This window comes from Camelina sativa, chromosome 15, assembly GCF_030686135.1.
Source record: "Camelina sativa cultivar CO46 ecotype springtype chromosome 15, ASM3068613v1".
Lineage (NCBI taxonomy): Eukaryota > Viridiplantae > Streptophyta > Magnoliopsida > Brassicales > Brassicaceae > Camelina > Camelina sativa.
The window spans coordinates 19,390,803-19,406,575 of NC_141894.1; the positions used below are offsets into that span (position 1 = coordinate 19,390,803).

Below are 15,773 nucleotides of genomic sequence, written 5' to 3' on the forward strand. Positions count from 1 at the left end.
CGACCCTCCCAGGAGCCTCAACGCGACCAAGGGAGCTCCAACAAGGCGACCAAAGAAGAATCAACTTGGAGGAACAAGACAAAGTCACCTCTTGAGTATTTCAAGGCCGAGCTTCAACCTACGCACAAAGGACCCAAGTTTAGCATCACCACGTAGGCACATTGAGCCGCGACCAGCTTTGGGAAGCTTGAATTGAGTGTCTTCACCATCACGCTAGTGTGAAGACATCCCTAAGCCATTAGAAGGAGCTGTACTCTTTTTCCTACTTTGGGTTTGTCCCAATGGGTTTACCAAAGAGGTTTTAACGAGGCAGCGACTCTAGTGCATCTCCACTTCGTTCCCACTTGGCTCATGATCTTGAAACACCTAAAGAAAGACTTAGGAGCCAAGGAAGTGAAGATTGTCACCACGTCCCAGCCAATGACGTGGCCACCCTATCCCCTTCCCTTCTTTTCTTTTGAATTTCTTCTTGAACCTTCTTTGACTGTTGGATTGGTCTTTGCTTTGCTTTATCTTTGCTTTTGTTTTTGGGCCATGTGTATGGTTTAGATCATGGCCACGTCTCTAGGGTTTTACAGTCTCCTTATGTAAGCCTCACTATATAAAGGCATCAACCCTCATTGTAAAAATCAGACTTGAAAGAAATAGAAATTTTCACAAAGAGAGATTCTTTGTTCTTGTCTCACCTCTCTCCTTAGCCTAAGTCCGGGACTTGGCTCTTGAGAAACCCTAAGAGATTCACAAACCGGGTTTGTAATCTCTTAGTTGACCGTATCAAGAGGAGAGCCAACCCTCTTGTGTCGTCGCATCAAACCACCTTTATTCCATCGCCCATCTCTTTCGTCCCACCGTCCCAATCTCGAGTTCTCTTCCGCCAGCTCTCGAGTCTATCATCGATTCCACTCCGCCAGCCTCGAGTTCTTCACCATCAGTCCTCGAGACTTCCCAGTACCATCTCGCGTCGTTTCCACCTCCGTTTCCCACCGGTTCTGCCATTAGCCGTATCCGCTCAGCCGCGTCCGTACGTTCCGAGAAGGCTTCACGACTATTTTCACAAACCGTTCGTTGGAACCTCCTCAACTCTCGTTTCTGTCGTTTGAATCCTCTCTGGATTCGAACCCTTGATGCTTGGCCGAGGAAAGTCCCACCGATTCTGACTTGACCGAAGACACACTCCTCCATTGATCCATAGCCGAGTCCGTGGGTCACATCAGTGAGTGTCGTCAAAGGTTGTTATTTAAAAAGAAAACTTAATGCAATGGTTGAGGGAGAGTAATCAGGGATTGGAATGAATTGTTAATGACCATGAAATCATAGGTGTTTGGTATTATTTTGATTATGTTATAATTGGGTGGAAAACGTAAAGAAGAAAATGAAGGATAGACTTCAATGGAATTCTTTAATTACCTTAAAGATTGTAATAAGTAATACAAATAACGTAATCATAGTAATGGTTCATCTGATTCTATTTGGTGGTGCGGATCTTAACCCTTTTTTTGAATTTTTAAATTTGAATCCAAACAATTTGAAAACGATTTTGGACAGGATTAATGTCACATACAGTTCCAAACTTGAAATAGGTGTTTGGGATCTTGACCCAGACATTAAACCAGAATTGATTTAGAATTTGGTGGTGAAGTAGGAGAACTAAACCAAAGAAACCCAAGGATTAAGAGATTTTTGGAAAAACCCAGAGGGAAGAGAACATAGATGATGGTGAGTTACTGTTCAATGAAAGGGAACCAGATATGAGACCGAATTTAACTATCCAATAAATATGACTACGATGGGATCTAAGAGATCTTCACGGGGAAGCTGACCAAAGAGCTTGCAGCAAACATATATGATGGTGAGTTACTGTTCAATGAATGGGAACTATATATGAGACGAAATTTAATTATCCAATAAATATGACTACGATGGAATCTAAGAGATCTTCACGGGGAAGCTGACCAAAGAGCTTGCAGCAAAGGATGGAGACCAGTGGCGTATGCACCGAGAAAAAACAACAAAGGCTCGATAAAAAAGTTACATCGGAGGTGATAGTTGTTGGGAACGATGGTGGAGAAGGTGAGAAGGTGAGTACATGTTCGTTTGTAAGAGCTGTCGATTTATTTGGTGGGCCTGTATTTAGTTTTGTTTGGTTAAGCCCAATATTAAAACATAAAAATAATAGCCTTTAAGAATAAGAATAATGGAAGAATATGTATTAGTTATATAATAAGTCAGATATCATGTTATTAGGAGAAGTTGAGGAAAACCTTTTTTTATTATATAAGATTTAAAATTACATATATTTATCCAGAATATGAGAAGAATGATTTTCTCACATAAAAAAAAAAAAAAAAAAACTAATTGTTTAGGCCATGCCGATTGGGGACCTTGCTAAATGATATTTGGCGTTGGATGTCGAAACTCCGAAACTCTTCCTTAGGCCATGTCAATCGCGAAAGGAATACTCTGCGGTGGATAAGCTCTCTCACTATGTTTCTATTAATTAAGTCGTTGGATCGATTGTATACAGTTCCACCTCTTTGGCTGGTTAACTTGTTTGTACCATCCTTATACAGTTTAATAAAGAGTTTATATTTTTTAAAGAAAAAAATTGCTTAATTTCAAATAACCATTTTGCTGTTATTAGAAATTACGTCATCAAAAGGGTATATCCATAATTACCCAAATTACTTATACTTAAATGGAACCTTAAGTGGCCTTCAAGATCACCACCATATTGATTTGAACCTACGACATTAGGTTTTGGAGAGCCACGTCCTACCGAAATGAACTTGGACTATATAAGAATCTATTTTGCCACCGTCCCCTTGGTTTTGCCCTTGTTTTTTTTAGATCCCATCTAGCTTTTCTTTTTGTTACCAAGAAAGAAAGTATCTCTAACCTATTTGATAAAACTCTAGATAGGATCCTATCTGAATAGTTTTTTAGGCCCTTCGATTCTTTTGATCAAAATACTCGATAATTTTATTAAACGTTCAAGGTTTTTTTATATATAGAGTACAAACCAGAAAATTTTAAAGAGAATGAAGGAAAAAATATACTCTAATTCCCATAAACCCTACTATATAATATAGAAATTTGTTATTCAAAAAAACCACTCTAGTAAATCGGTGTCTATCTAGTTAAACCCTATTGGTTTTAATCCAATTAATATTTTCACATGGTGAGACTTTTATCTTGATAAAGTATAAAATCCCTAGTAGAATAAACCTTTACCTTCTCATTTTGGTGTTGATGGATGTCAATATCTTCGTCTGTTATAATTTTAGCTTTGTCATCATCACCTAATATTTTTAGTTTTCAACGTTCATCATGCTTTTAGGCTAATTAAACTCTAAAGAGACACATCAATTGAATTTGTTGTTGGATCTGTTGTGTTTTGTACGTCTATTTTTTTTTTTTCTCCAACCCTAAGAGTATGAATAATAATAACATATATCACTGTTACATAATGGTGAACGAAACGATAACGTTAACTAACTACATACGATTTTATTATGCAAACGGCACAAACTAGAACTCGAACTCAAACACATAAATACAGTATGAAACTTCATTCCAGTATTTTTTATCTTCCCAAATATATCCTCCCCTTTTTGTGTACAAACACACCATGTCTTATTTATAATTAAGTTTATAACCATACAGACACATACCGCATGGTGGTTAATATATTGTATATTTAGTGACCAGGCTGAGTCTGAACAGCTTCTCCAGCATAAGAACAGCACCTTAAGCAGCCACGGTAACCTCTGTAGCAGCAGCCCTGGCGACAGTAACCTCCTCCGATATTTCCTCCTCCTCCATAACCTCTTCCGGGAACAGAGCCTCCACCGTAGCCTTGTTGATCAGGTTGCACTGTTTCGTCTTCTTGCTTGACCGTGCCTGTCCAAAAAAAACACTATTTTAATTCGGCGGTTATTTAAGAAAACATTCTCTTAAAATCTTTTTAACATATGTTTCTAAATGTGGATCTCTAATTTTTTCTTAAGGATTTATAAAAACGGCGTCTACATCGACTATATAATTCGTACAAAACATCTAAATAGTTTGAGTTGGTCGAGATGCGTATGGTAAGGATTAAACATGTCGACTGAAATATTATCAAATGGTACGTTAGTTCAAATTTGCATCACGAATATATATCTCTTCTTTCAAGTAGCTTGTAATGTAAAAAGTAGACTGAAATATAAAAGAGAAACAAAACAATTTACATACCCAACTCCCTTCCGGATGCCGCAGCTACTTCGGAGACGACGAGAAGAACTGCAAAGAGTCTCAACAGAACCAAAGCCTTGGAAGCCATTTCTTCAACTTCCTAATAACTCTATGATTATGGAATGGATCAAATGTTTCCCTCTATTAAAAGAAAACGATCGAGGTGGAGGGAATGAGATCAAAGGCAGTGTTTTATCACAATCAAAAACAAAGTGATAAGAAGAGAAGTGTCAAAGTTTTTGCATGGGTTGATTGTGTCGTGGGCTCGTGGCCATTTGGTTGTTGGATTCATTCAAAGAAAATACAAAACTCCATAAATGCAACCCCGTCTTCTAAATATTCTATCAACTTCTCAAACACAGCGCATCCACACACATATAGATATTGTTTTTGTTGCTTTTTGAACAGAAATGTCGTCCACTAGTGTTGTACCGGTTCAGCTCACTGATTTCGAACATAAATTATATAGGAGCAATATAAGACCCCTCTAAAGTTGGAATGTGCAAATGACCTTGTATATTGAATTTATATTATCCAATGATTTCATAAATTTTTGTGGCTGAAAAATTACAATATTTACTATATGTTTTTTTTCTGTATATTGAATTTATAAGTAGTATATTTAACACAATTTATTCTGTATCTCTACAATTGTTTTCAAATTTAAAATTACAATGTTGTTAATACATTACATTGCATGCCATGATTAATTTGATATGCATTTATCATTTTATTATTATATTTTTTGGCAGCTGTAGTTATAATCATGAAACACATATGTACTTATAATTATGATTGTTTGCATATTTTTACTAAGCATAATAATATCTCATACACAAATTCAGTAAGCTGGTTTTGCAAATTGGTTCACACTTTTTACTGCAATAACATGATTTATGTATTCTCTAAGTATATATATCTTACAACCAGTTATCAAACCTTAGAATTTATGATCTTTTGCATTAACAAAAGCAATTCATTGGCCAGTCCCAGACTTATTTTGTATCCAAAACTAAGAGTATGAATAATTAAACAACACTCTCTTTCACACAAAAAAAAGAAAGAAATAACTACAAACGATTTATTTATGCAAATAGCGAAGGTTACACTTAAACACAGAGACATTACATTCTTAAGCTTTTTCATTACACATTCGCCATGATTTACTTATTGTTACACACACACATAAGCGTATCTATAGATGCATTCCTGCATGTTGGTCATTATATTAGTTTTTTCCTTCTCCGTTGACCCCGTGGCCTCCTCCTCCTCCTTTGTGTCCTCCTCCGTTGTATCCTCCGTGGCCTCCTCCTCCTCCTCTGTTGTATCCTCCTCCTCCGTTGTATCCTCCTCCTCCGTGGCCTCCTCCTCCTCCTCTGTTGTATCCTCCTCCTCCTCCCCTGTTGTATCCTCCTCCTCCTCCTCTGTTGTATCCTCCTCCGCCTCCTCCTCTATTGTATCCTCCTCCTCCTCCTCCTCTGTTGTATCCTCCTCCACCTCCACTGTTGTAGCCACCACCATGACCATCAGGGTGCACAGTTTCCTCACTCACTGGCAATATTTCAGCAAAAATGGTTAGCACGTGCAAATGTGCATTTTATGTTTAACTTCAAATATGCATATAAATTCGGAAGTGCTCCTTCTTTATTAAAAAGCTTTTGACTATACGTTCTATATAATTTTTTTATAAAATATACCAGAAACCCACAACATAATTAAGTGAAGTATGTTTAATTTGATTCTAGTAAGCACCAATAATTAGATGAGACAGAGAGTTCTATTAGCCTCATAAGCATAATATATTTTATTTTTTTTATTTTTTTAGGTTATATAGCCTCCAAAGGAAGAAGTATACTATAGACTGAAATGTGTTAATAGAATTTACGTACCTGGCTGCCTTGCCGCAGACACTTCGGAGACAACGAGAAGAATTGCAAAGAGACCAAACAGAATCAAAGCCTTGGAAGCCATTTTTTCTTCTCAGCTTCTTATAACTCTCTTAGTATGTTAAACCAAGTGATGAGTAAAATGCTATGCTGCATGCCCTCTATTTATAGAAAACAGGGGGGGGGGGGGGGGGGGGCGGGGGGGGGGGGGGGGGAATGAGAAAAGTCAAAACAAAGTGTTAAGGAGAGGAGATAAGAATCAAAATATGTATACGTGTTTCATGTGTCGGGTCCCTTTATGGTCCGTTCTTGGAATAAATTTGGAATTACGTAAACGGCTTACTCCACTAGTCTTTTAGATATTTCTACAAACTTGTTAAGCACAGCGCATTCGTTCGTACACATAACACATGTAGCCTTGTAGTTTTTTAGAATTCCTTTATTAATGGATTATTTATTATCATGTGGGCAGAAAAGTCGTCCACAGTGTTGTCTCTATTGATACTTGTTAAATATATCCCTTCTAATCTTTGCCGACAGACAAATCTATATTCAGTGAAAATGAGTAACTATAATGAGTTAAGTAGACTATAGAGGAGCAATATGCAGTAACTACGAAGGAGTTACTCTAAAGGTCTCAATAATTTTGCTTGGCTATATATTGGTCATGACAAAAAATGGAGATTTTATTGGGAAATTTGCTTGGCTATATAGTTAATGCAGGCGCCAGATTGTTATCAAACTATCTATCCAACTAATCCGAGCGAGGTACCTAAACGTAAATTAGGGTTCATACATCCGTAGAGGAGATGAGTCTTGTCGAAGTTATTGAGTGTAGACATGTAGTTGCCATCCTTGCTAGATACATTTTACTTGGACGTGAGTCGTGAATTTCTTAACTATTTTTTTGACACGGTATCTCACACAGCTATCGTAAATTCGTAATACTTTGTTCCATATTTTTTATTTATTTCAAGTACTATTAGACCTACTCCATTATATTGGTTATATACACCGGATATCTTTAATAATCTTTTAATATAAATTTAGGACTCTTTCGAAGAGTGAGAAGAGTATTTTAGAGAAGATACTAAAGACATTTCGTTAGACATTTTCTATCTTACATATCATTTTTCTATTAGTTTCCAACATTTTAAAAACTTTAATCTAACTAAAAACACTCCAGTTTTATCACAAATGGAGATGTTTTAACCAGTTTTCTTAATTTTAAAAATAAATTGGATCCCATCTATACACATATTCACTTATAACTGTAATAAACCTAGAAAATCCTTAGTAGCATGCATCATTTTATAAATTTTTTTATATATAAGATAGAAATCTGCTATACGCGGCATATAATTTTTTTTTCTATAATTTCTTTTTCCAATATACTAAATATGATTGGAAAAAGGCACCCAGAATTTGAAATTTGATTTTTAAAAAGCACCGCATTTAATCATATTTTGTAGTTTTTATTTTACTATTTTATTATATATGCATAAATCAATAAAAATATATGTTATATATTACTTTTATAAAATAAATTTCCTGTATAATTAATTTTGGTATTTGAATTTTTTACTGTTGTTTATCCTTTTAGTATGTATATAACTTGTTACAAATGTTTGATCTGTTTTTATATTGTAATATACATATATATTTTCTAGCAACTATTACACTTCAAGAACCTTAGTTTTTTTTCTGTTAAATATATTAATATGGTGCAAAATCTAAATTTGAATCATGTTGAAAATTTTTAGCATAGACTGGCCTGCCGTACGCACAGGACAGTCTCTTTCTAATGTCACAGTAATTAGTTAAAACTATAATTTTATAACTTTTATAGGACAATTTTAATATAAATTTATTTTTCCAATTATGATACGCCTCTTGTTCATTATCTTTTGTAAAACATTTAAGCTCAGTTTGTTTTCAAGTCGCGGAATGAGCGACGGCGACAACTTAAAACGGTGGTGATAACGGTAATTAAAAAACAAAATGACAACAGAAAAAGTAAGAAGAAGATGCGGACGTGTCTGATAGAGTGAGAAAAAGTGTCACAGGGGGGAGAGAGAAGTCGCCGGATTTTCTAGCGATTCTTGCAGTAGCTCATCTGAACAGTGCAGCTACTCTTCTTCACACCAGCAGCGACTGATGTAGTATCTTTTGTATCAATTATTATCAATCCACAATTTGCATTAACCAACACACCAAGAATACAAAAATATGCTTAATCTATTCTTAATAAGGAAAAGTTCTTTTATCACAATCTTAGCTAACAAAATGATTCAAACAAAGTAAACAAGACAATGCAAACTCAAGACAATAGAACACAACTAGCAATAATACTGAAAATCAAGAATTAACAAAAGAACCTTGGGCAAGGTAATTGACTTGGGAGATAGCTAATCAATTCTAGATGCCTAAGTAACAATCAAGATCAATCCTATGGCTAGAACACTTATGCAAATCAATTCATTTCCATGATAGAGATCTTATGCTAATTAAGTGATAATCAACAATTTCCAAAGGTAATCACAAGACAAACATGCATTAAGAACAAGTTCAAATACCACTAAGCATCCTAATCATCAATTTCCATTGGCTAGGAATGCAAAGCTCTTGAAAAGTTTGGTTCAGGAATTTCATCAAACACCATGTGGGCATGGAAACCTAAAGTCTAAATTCAAGCTTGATCAAAGCTATCTAGCATTATTATCACTAATCAAGATAGGAAATGCATAAATAAAGCCCTAGACATCAAAGATCAACCATCTATCTCCCTAATCTATCAAGCCCAAAGTTCTTAAAAGATCTACTCACTCATCATCATGATCACACAAAGGAAAGAGTTTGATCTTTGTGAAATCATGATAAGAGTTTATAGATTGAGAGATTAGAAGAAAAAATTGCTATTAAAACTGGGAAATAAAAAGGATTCAATAACCAAGAGTAAACAAGCTTATGAACCCTAAGTGGCTACTAAAACAAGAGATAATATAAGATATGAGTCTCCTTAATAGGTTTAGAGTATTTATAGGAGAGTAGAAGAGAACCTAGGTCAACCCAAAACAAACTGGATCAAACCCGGGTCAAAAATAAAACAAGCTTGATGTGAATTCCATCGGCCATGGCTTGGCCAAGTGGTGTGGCCGCATGTCTTCCCTCGGCCTTGGTTTGGCCGCGTGTGGTGGACGCGTGTGTCTTCGCACCTTCAACCATTTGAACTCCATCGTCCAAGGCTTGGCCGAGTGGTGTGGCCGCGTGTGTCTTCGCACTTTGGTCCATCTGATCTCCAGTTCTGGCTGTATATACGCTCACTAAAACAGGTATAACTCCTTACACACACATCCGATTGTCCTGAAATTACCTCCATTGCAAAGCTTACTCAAGTTCCAATAACTTTGGTGAAGAACTCCAGAGCTAAATCCCCAGGAAAGGTCTTCATACGAGTCGATCTTTGAGGGACTGCAGACTGGTTCCGAATCATCAATCATCTTGTGCGCATCAAAATGTGTGTCTTCCATTATATTGCTAATTCTTGACTTATTTAGCTCCAAAGCACATTTTTCGTGTACATCTCTACTCCAACACCTGAGATACCAAACTTGATGCAAAATGCAACCTAAACAACCTAAATGCTCATGAATATGCACAAAACAATGAATAATTAAGCTTTAAAATCACATAAAAACACAAGATATCAGCGACTCCTCTTCACATTAGTATGAGCTGTTTTGCCTATTTTTCTGTCGCAGCCGCTCATTCAGAGAATTGAAAAAGAACAGGCCTCAATCACTTTTCGTAACTCAGAACTATCATTAATACATATCCGACAAAACATAGCAGATTGCGCATAGAGAGATCTAGGGTCATCCAATATACATTATTTAAAGTTAGAGACTGGTAATACGATAAGCTCATAACCATATGAATCATAAGCAAGAATTAGAAACCGGGCGAAAAGACTTTCCGCAACTTTTTAACCTGAGCAACGTGGTTTTTTTCTCGTACGGTGTCATTTTTTTCCAAATAATCATAAAATGATTCGTACTTCACTCAAATATGTGCACTATTAATTCAATGTTAACCACTAATTAAAACCACTTAACAACTCCTTGGCGCATAAGGGAGTTTTTTTGTAACATATGATGGATTGTTTAGTATTCGATCAGCAATAGAGAAAATTTTGACTATCTTCTTCTTCATATCTTCGGCTCGATCGATAACATGGTACCAAATGCATTTTGCTCTGTTAGGTCATGTGCATCGGTCAAGGAAAATTTTTGGTCCTTCAAATATTTTATTCTTATTTTGAGAGTTTCTTAAGTTTGGTATGAGCATTGGTGTCCTTCACAGTTGGTCCCCTGGAAAAAATAATAGTATTTTTAATTTAAAAATTAATTATTTAAATAAATAAGTAAAAACATATTAAACTTTTAATTTAAATAAAACATATAACATTGACATAAAAACATAAGAAAATTACAAAGTTACAAAAACTTGAAAAAAACAAATTATACAATTAAAACATGAAAGATAAAAAACATAAACCATACAAACATCGAAGATAAAAACAAACATTTTATTCAATTCATAAATTTTTTTTAATTAATTTTCATTATCTGGAAGATGTCCAAAGTTAGTCCAAATATGCTCAATCAAAGCACATATTCGGTTCTTCAATTCTAAAAGACCTTTGAAGTGGATCATCACTGAGATGATTACAAATGGTTTCATGGCTGTTATGTTTGCAGTAATTGTGATTGCACATAGACTGGAGATAGTGATGATGGCGCAGAGAGTGTTCTTGGTGGAGAAGGGAAAGCTAAAGGAGTTAAGCCGCTCTTCTCTGTTAAGTACTCACAAGGACTCACTATCATCAGCTGGAGTTGTGATTTGAGATCTATGAAGTATGATCAAGAGCAGGTAGAGACCAAATTGTTGTGTAAATGAAGAGAAGATACAAGATTCCTCTTTGTATAAATCTTTTCCATTATTCTTTAAAAATAGGATGAACAAATTATTTGTTGAGCTAGAAGCCTACAAAGTTTTGTATCTTTCCCTAGTTATGACATTATACATGTAATAAACAAAAGATCAAACGTGGTTTCTACTCCATGTAAAGAAGACAGATTCAGTGATTCACTGTTTCACCATGAATGAGCTTTTACAACTGCATTCACCTACTGCGGCTGGGTTTTCAGCTACCTAAACACCAAAGCATTAAACAGAAATCAAAAGAAAATCTTACATAAGGTTACTGAAAAAAACATGCAGTTTCAAGATTATATCTTGTCCCCTATCAATTCATCAGGTACATGCAAGAATGCTTTCTAATGACTAATATATGCAATGAAGAAAAAAAAAAGATGACAAAAAGAGGGGTTTAGTTTACCACAAAAGCAGCACGGATCAGTTCCTCCACATAATCAACTGTGGCACCTTTCACGAAGTCGTATGAAACGTTATCTACAACCAATTTGACACCATTCTTCTCAAAAACCCTGCAATGTTCAAGAACAACTATAACTGAGTGATGCAGTTTTGCAACAGAATGAATCATGATTGTTCTAGAGAATGGTAACAGTAAGACTTGAGGTGATCAAATCAAAGTACCTGTCATCATGATTGGTTTTACTATCAAGCTCAAACACATACTGGAAACCAGAACACCCTCCCGTCTCTACACCCAAGCGAAGCAGCTTCTTCTCCGGCTCACTAGATTGTAACTCTTTCATCCTCTAACAAATTGACAACAACACTCATAAAAGTCAAGAGAAGGAGCAAAACAACGACAAACAATGTCTGCTTCCAAGTTCCAACAATCTAAAACATGTAAGTTCAATTCAAACAGAATCATGAACTATGGATGTTATTCGAAACAAACAGAATCTTTCAATCTGAATTAGAGCAAAAGTGATCAATTTTGAATCAGATTTACAAAGAGATCAATTCAAAGCAGCAGATATGAATCAGAATTTCACATTTCAATCCGTTTTTTCCAACTCTTTGAATCTTCTTTCCCACTCGTCTGTCTCATAGTTTTGTTCCATCATATCTCTATCTGTACTATACACGATCCGCTCCTTCCCGATTACTGTCTTTTGCGCCATATCCCTTGCACTTAGTAGCTGTATTGCATCATTCCAATCATCTGTCATCTGGATAACTGAAGTAAGAAAACAAAATTCACTAAGAACTTGTTTGTGTCAGTAATTATGCTTAGAAACAACCTTAATCAAATCGGTGATAGCTCAGATCGGCCGGAGCAAACAAATCGCCGTTATGAAAGAGAGAGAGAGAGTAAAGAGAGAGACTCGGAGAGAAAAGAAATGATCTCGATACTTCGATTTTTTTTGCTTCACCCTACCCATAAAACAACAACAAATTAGACGCCAACACGTGTTAGCAAAATACGTCCCAATATTAGGAACGTTCCTTCAATATATCGTTGATTTATATTTAAATTTAAGATTTTATTACTGAAGGACAGACCATATATACGCTAATGCACATACTCTTACATTGTTGAATTTCACTCATTATATATATTTTATATACATTATTCACTGTTATCTTTTATATTTTATCAGTTTATTTTGTTGTGTAGGAGAAAGATCGAGCAACGTGTAGTTAATTCAACCTAAACCAGAAATACATAGAAGAAAATGGAATAATAGGGGAGATTAGCCTAATCAGCAGCTCACCATCATCCTAAAAGAAAAAAAAGAAAAATAAATTTAAATCTACAAAAGATAAACTAAAAATCCGAAAAAGGCAAAAAAAAAAATTTCACTCGAGAAAAAGAAGCAAGCCAAGTTAAGAACATACTACGACTTCACATAAATTAGAAAATATTTGATAAGAAAATGATCCACAATTTCACAGGAAGAACGCTATATAGGCTTGATTATTCTAAGAGAAAACTCGAATTTGTTCCTAAGCTAGTTAAAAAGTTTTTGTAATCATTAAGATTTGCTAAATAAATTAAGAAAGAGATTTTTTCATCCCTTATTAGTTTCCGGTTTACCATGCAGAATTTATACGTACATTCATATTTATTTTTCACGTCATTCTACTATTTGATGTTCGATTTTACGGTTATTTTGGCTGTTCTTCGTATTAAACTGTTTAAATAGTATATGTTTTCAAGAACCACGAATTGAACTGTTCGGAAAATACTTTTTCAAATTCCCTTTCACTAACCCTTCTTTAATGCGCGAATGTTACGTTAACAGTGACATAACAACTAGAAAGTTTTACTTAACGTAAACTTTTTATTTGCCAAAAAGAAAAGAAGAAAAAAATCACTCTATGCCACCGTCCAAATTAACTCATTTAGAGGATATATGTATTAAAAAGAAAATGAAAAAGAGAGAGAAGAGAAGAAATGACAGTATTTAATTTGTTTCGTTAGTGAAGAAAGAGACAAATATGAGTGGCCCCGTATTACAAACATTATGTAGAAATTTCTCATCTTTTATGTCGATAAAGGTGAAAGAAAGGTAAAGAATATGTATAGGGGTTAAAAAATCTACTACAGTATTATAAATTTTCTTTTTCTGTTACCATATTTCAAAAGTGGTCATCTCAAAGATTCTTTTAAAAAAAGAAAGCTATAATTCTGAAGAAAACCGTTTAGATAACAGATCGAGTAAGCTTACATTATTTGTATTCCTTTGATAAAGGACAGATTTGTCAATGGTAGATAATGTATGTGGAGTCTCGGGTGTGTTCAGGTTGGGATGAGTTGATTAGAAATGGAAATGTACATTAACATTTAATTAATGCCTAATGGTGAGGTGTCTCATGGCTATGTGTGATAAAAAGACTCATCTAAGATCTCCTGAAACGTAGACCATGCAAGTGTTAGAATTAATCTCACGTCAATTGATTGTCAGTCTTCGAGCCAAAATTTTCAAAAACAATAAGTCAATAACTACGGCTGAACGATGCTGACTCTTAAGAGAAAGATAGCTATCATCTTTTTCTCAAGTGATTGTAGTTTTATTCACTATCCATAGTATGGACTATCGACGAGTTCGTAAAAAATTAACTTGAACAAAAAAAATGCATTTTATAAGAAAGAGACTCAACGAAAAATACAACAAATTCATAGGTCAAAGGGAATTTAAGAACTGTAGCTGTGTTTGGTAATTTAAATATTCAGTTTAGCTACCATTTGCTACATCCCAGTATTTGTATTTGTGTTTGCATTGATGCATTATATTTCTATCAACTATTTTATCGAATTTTAATTTGCAACGATCAATACACTAGACATACATATGGACATATCTTTTTTTGGACAAACAAGACCTTTCACTAATTAAGTCCTCAAAAGAAAAAAATTAATACAAACGAAAATCAAAAGGGATTTTTATTAATTATGCCATTTTCGTTTAAAAATTTGTACCAAAGGTCAGTTTTTTGTTTTCTCCTTAGAAATGCCAATTTTGTGGGATAGGGAGAGTACGAAAAGATCATTATAACCTCTCGCTTAATTGACTAAAAGAAGTGGCGGGGGAATTCAAAATTGAAGACATTAATGATGATTGGACCTGCATTTATTGCGAGATGGACAGAAAATTTCGATTTTTATTGTGTTAAAAAGAGTTTTATGGAGTTAATGCTGCCATTTTCTAAAACTAAGCTTTCCTAATCTTAAACAGATCTGAAGAAAAAGGTAGGTAAAGGAAGGTGGAGTTGGTTGTCGGAAAAGTGGATGTATGTATATCTCTTTCATTTAATATGGTCGGTTAGGAGAAATTGGTGTTCTTGCATTAAATATGGCCAACTGCTAATTACCCTGCATTGATTGTGTTAAAATTTGATTCTCTTTCCATTAATTATGCAGATGTTCGGGAGAGTGTGTCTCCTGCTGGGTGAATGGACATGTGTAGATGGTGGTATGTGGAAGTTTTCTGTCCGTCATGGACAAATGGTAAGATATTTGTCTCTCGAAAAAGATACAACGTTTGTGGGGTTGAAGACCAAGATTACAGAGGTTTTGGGTGTCAAAGAAGAGGAAAGAAACATGGAGTTATGCTTTTGACACCCAGAAGACACAATTTTCTTTACACAAGGTAAGATGCCCCCAGTTTCAGTAGACAGTGATGTTGAGTTTCAACAGTTTAAAGTGAAGAATGAAGAGTGTGGTGGACTGTATTTGTATGTTTCCCTGAAGAAGAAGAAGAAAGCGACCGTCGAGGAAGGACATAATATTTTGTCCACCGAGAATGAAACAAACACGACTGGGATGTTGGTAGAACCAAATGGACAATACGATTTGTCATCTGGTGGAGATCATTTAATGTCTACTGACTGTGGACATAATGGGGAAGCGAATGGGTTGTCTATCCCAGTATTGGATAACAGTGTAAGTCCATCGAGCACAGAAGTCCCCGATGAATTGTTGTTAGAATGTCTGAGAAATTTTGAAGACAGCCATCGTGCGGAGATGGGGCACAAGGAATCAGGAGTAGGTGAGAAGCAAGGGAAGAGGAAAGTAGGGGCAGTCGAGAAAGGATACGGAGAGGGAAGTGGTCCATCGGGTAGCTTCGTAGAATTGCCATGTTTCAAAGACTCGGAGGACTATGATTTTGATGAGTGGACAGAATGGATTAACAAAGAATACCCGCAAGAATG

General features: G+C 35.2%; 4 protein-coding genes across 8 annotated transcripts in view; all 4 read right to left on the reverse strand.

Moving 5' to 3' along the window:
* The window catches only part of LOC104747193 (glycine-rich protein 3 short isoform), a 57,161-nt gene that overhangs the window by 19,762 nt on the left and 21,626 nt on the right, over positions 1-15,773 (reverse strand). The window lies entirely within an intron of this gene.
* Positions 3,483-4,728, reverse strand: LOC104747192 (glycine-rich protein 3 short isoform-like). The gene is made up of 2 exons (XM_010468779.3): positions 4,234-4,728; positions 3,483-3,900 (listed from the first exon to the last, which is right to left on the reverse strand). The coding sequence occupies exons 1-2, from the start codon at positions 4,319-4,321 to the stop codon at positions 3,698-3,700; spliced, it is 291 nt and encodes a 96-aa protein (XP_010467081.1). The 5' UTR covers positions 4,322-4,728; the 3' UTR covers positions 3,483-3,697.
* Positions 5,297-6,334, reverse strand: LOC104747191 (uncharacterized). The gene is made up of 2 exons (XM_010468778.3): positions 6,123-6,334; positions 5,297-5,784 (listed from the first exon to the last, which is right to left on the reverse strand). Exons 1-2 carry the CDS (start codon positions 6,202-6,204, stop codon positions 5,462-5,464), a joined length of 405 nt encoding a protein of 134 aa, XP_010467080.2. The 5' UTR covers positions 6,205-6,334; the 3' UTR covers positions 5,297-5,461.
* LOC104747190 (iron-sulfur assembly protein IscA-like 2, mitochondrial) lies at positions 11,100-12,497 on the reverse strand. Of its 5 annotated transcripts, none has more exons than XM_010468774.3 (5): positions 12,359-12,497; positions 12,110-12,286; positions 11,742-11,866; positions 11,521-11,629; positions 11,100-11,333 (listed from the first exon to the last, which is right to left on the reverse strand). In XM_010468774.3, the coding sequence occupies exons 3-5, from the start codon at positions 11,861-11,863 to the stop codon at positions 11,268-11,270; spliced, it is 297 nt and encodes a 98-aa protein (XP_010467076.1). In that variant the 5' UTR covers positions 11,864-11,866; positions 12,110-12,286; positions 12,359-12,497; the 3' UTR covers positions 11,100-11,267. The 5 variants fall into 5 exon arrangements, with proteins under 5 accessions (XP_010467076.1, XP_010467078.1, XP_010467079.1 ...); XM_010468776.3 differs by having other exon boundaries at positions 12,110-12,294; positions 12,359-12,485; XM_010468777.3 differs by having other exon boundaries at positions 12,110-12,256; positions 12,359-12,483.

Coding starts and splice junctions, on each gene's coding strand:
- LOC104747192 (XM_010468779.3), bottom strand. CDS start 4,321: ATGGCTTCCAAGGCTTTGGTTCTGTTGAGACTCTTTGCAGTTCTTCTC. Junction 3,901..4,233: donor GGCATCCGGAAGGGAGTTGG/GTATGTAAATTG, acceptor TTTTTTGGACAG/GCACGGTCAAGCAAGAAGAC.
- LOC104747191 (XM_010468778.3), bottom strand. CDS start 6,204: ATGGCTTCCAAGGCTTTGATTCTGTTTGGTCTCTTTGCAATTCTTCTC. Junction 5,785..6,122: donor GTCTGCGGCAAGGCAGCCAG/GTACGTAAATTC, acceptor AAATATTGCCAG/TGAGTGAGGAAACTGTGCAC.
- LOC104747190 (XM_010468774.3), bottom strand. CDS start 11,863: ATGAAAGAGTTACAATCTAGTGAGCCGGAGAAGAAGCTGCTTCGCTTG. Junction 11,630..11,741: donor AAAACCAATCATGATGACAG/GTACTTTGATTT, acceptor TGAACATTGCAG/GGTTTTTGAGAAGAATGGTG. Junction 11,334..11,520: donor TGATCCGTGCTGCTTTTGTG/GTAAACTAAACC, acceptor TTTGGTGTTTAG/GTAGCTGAAAACCCAGCCGC.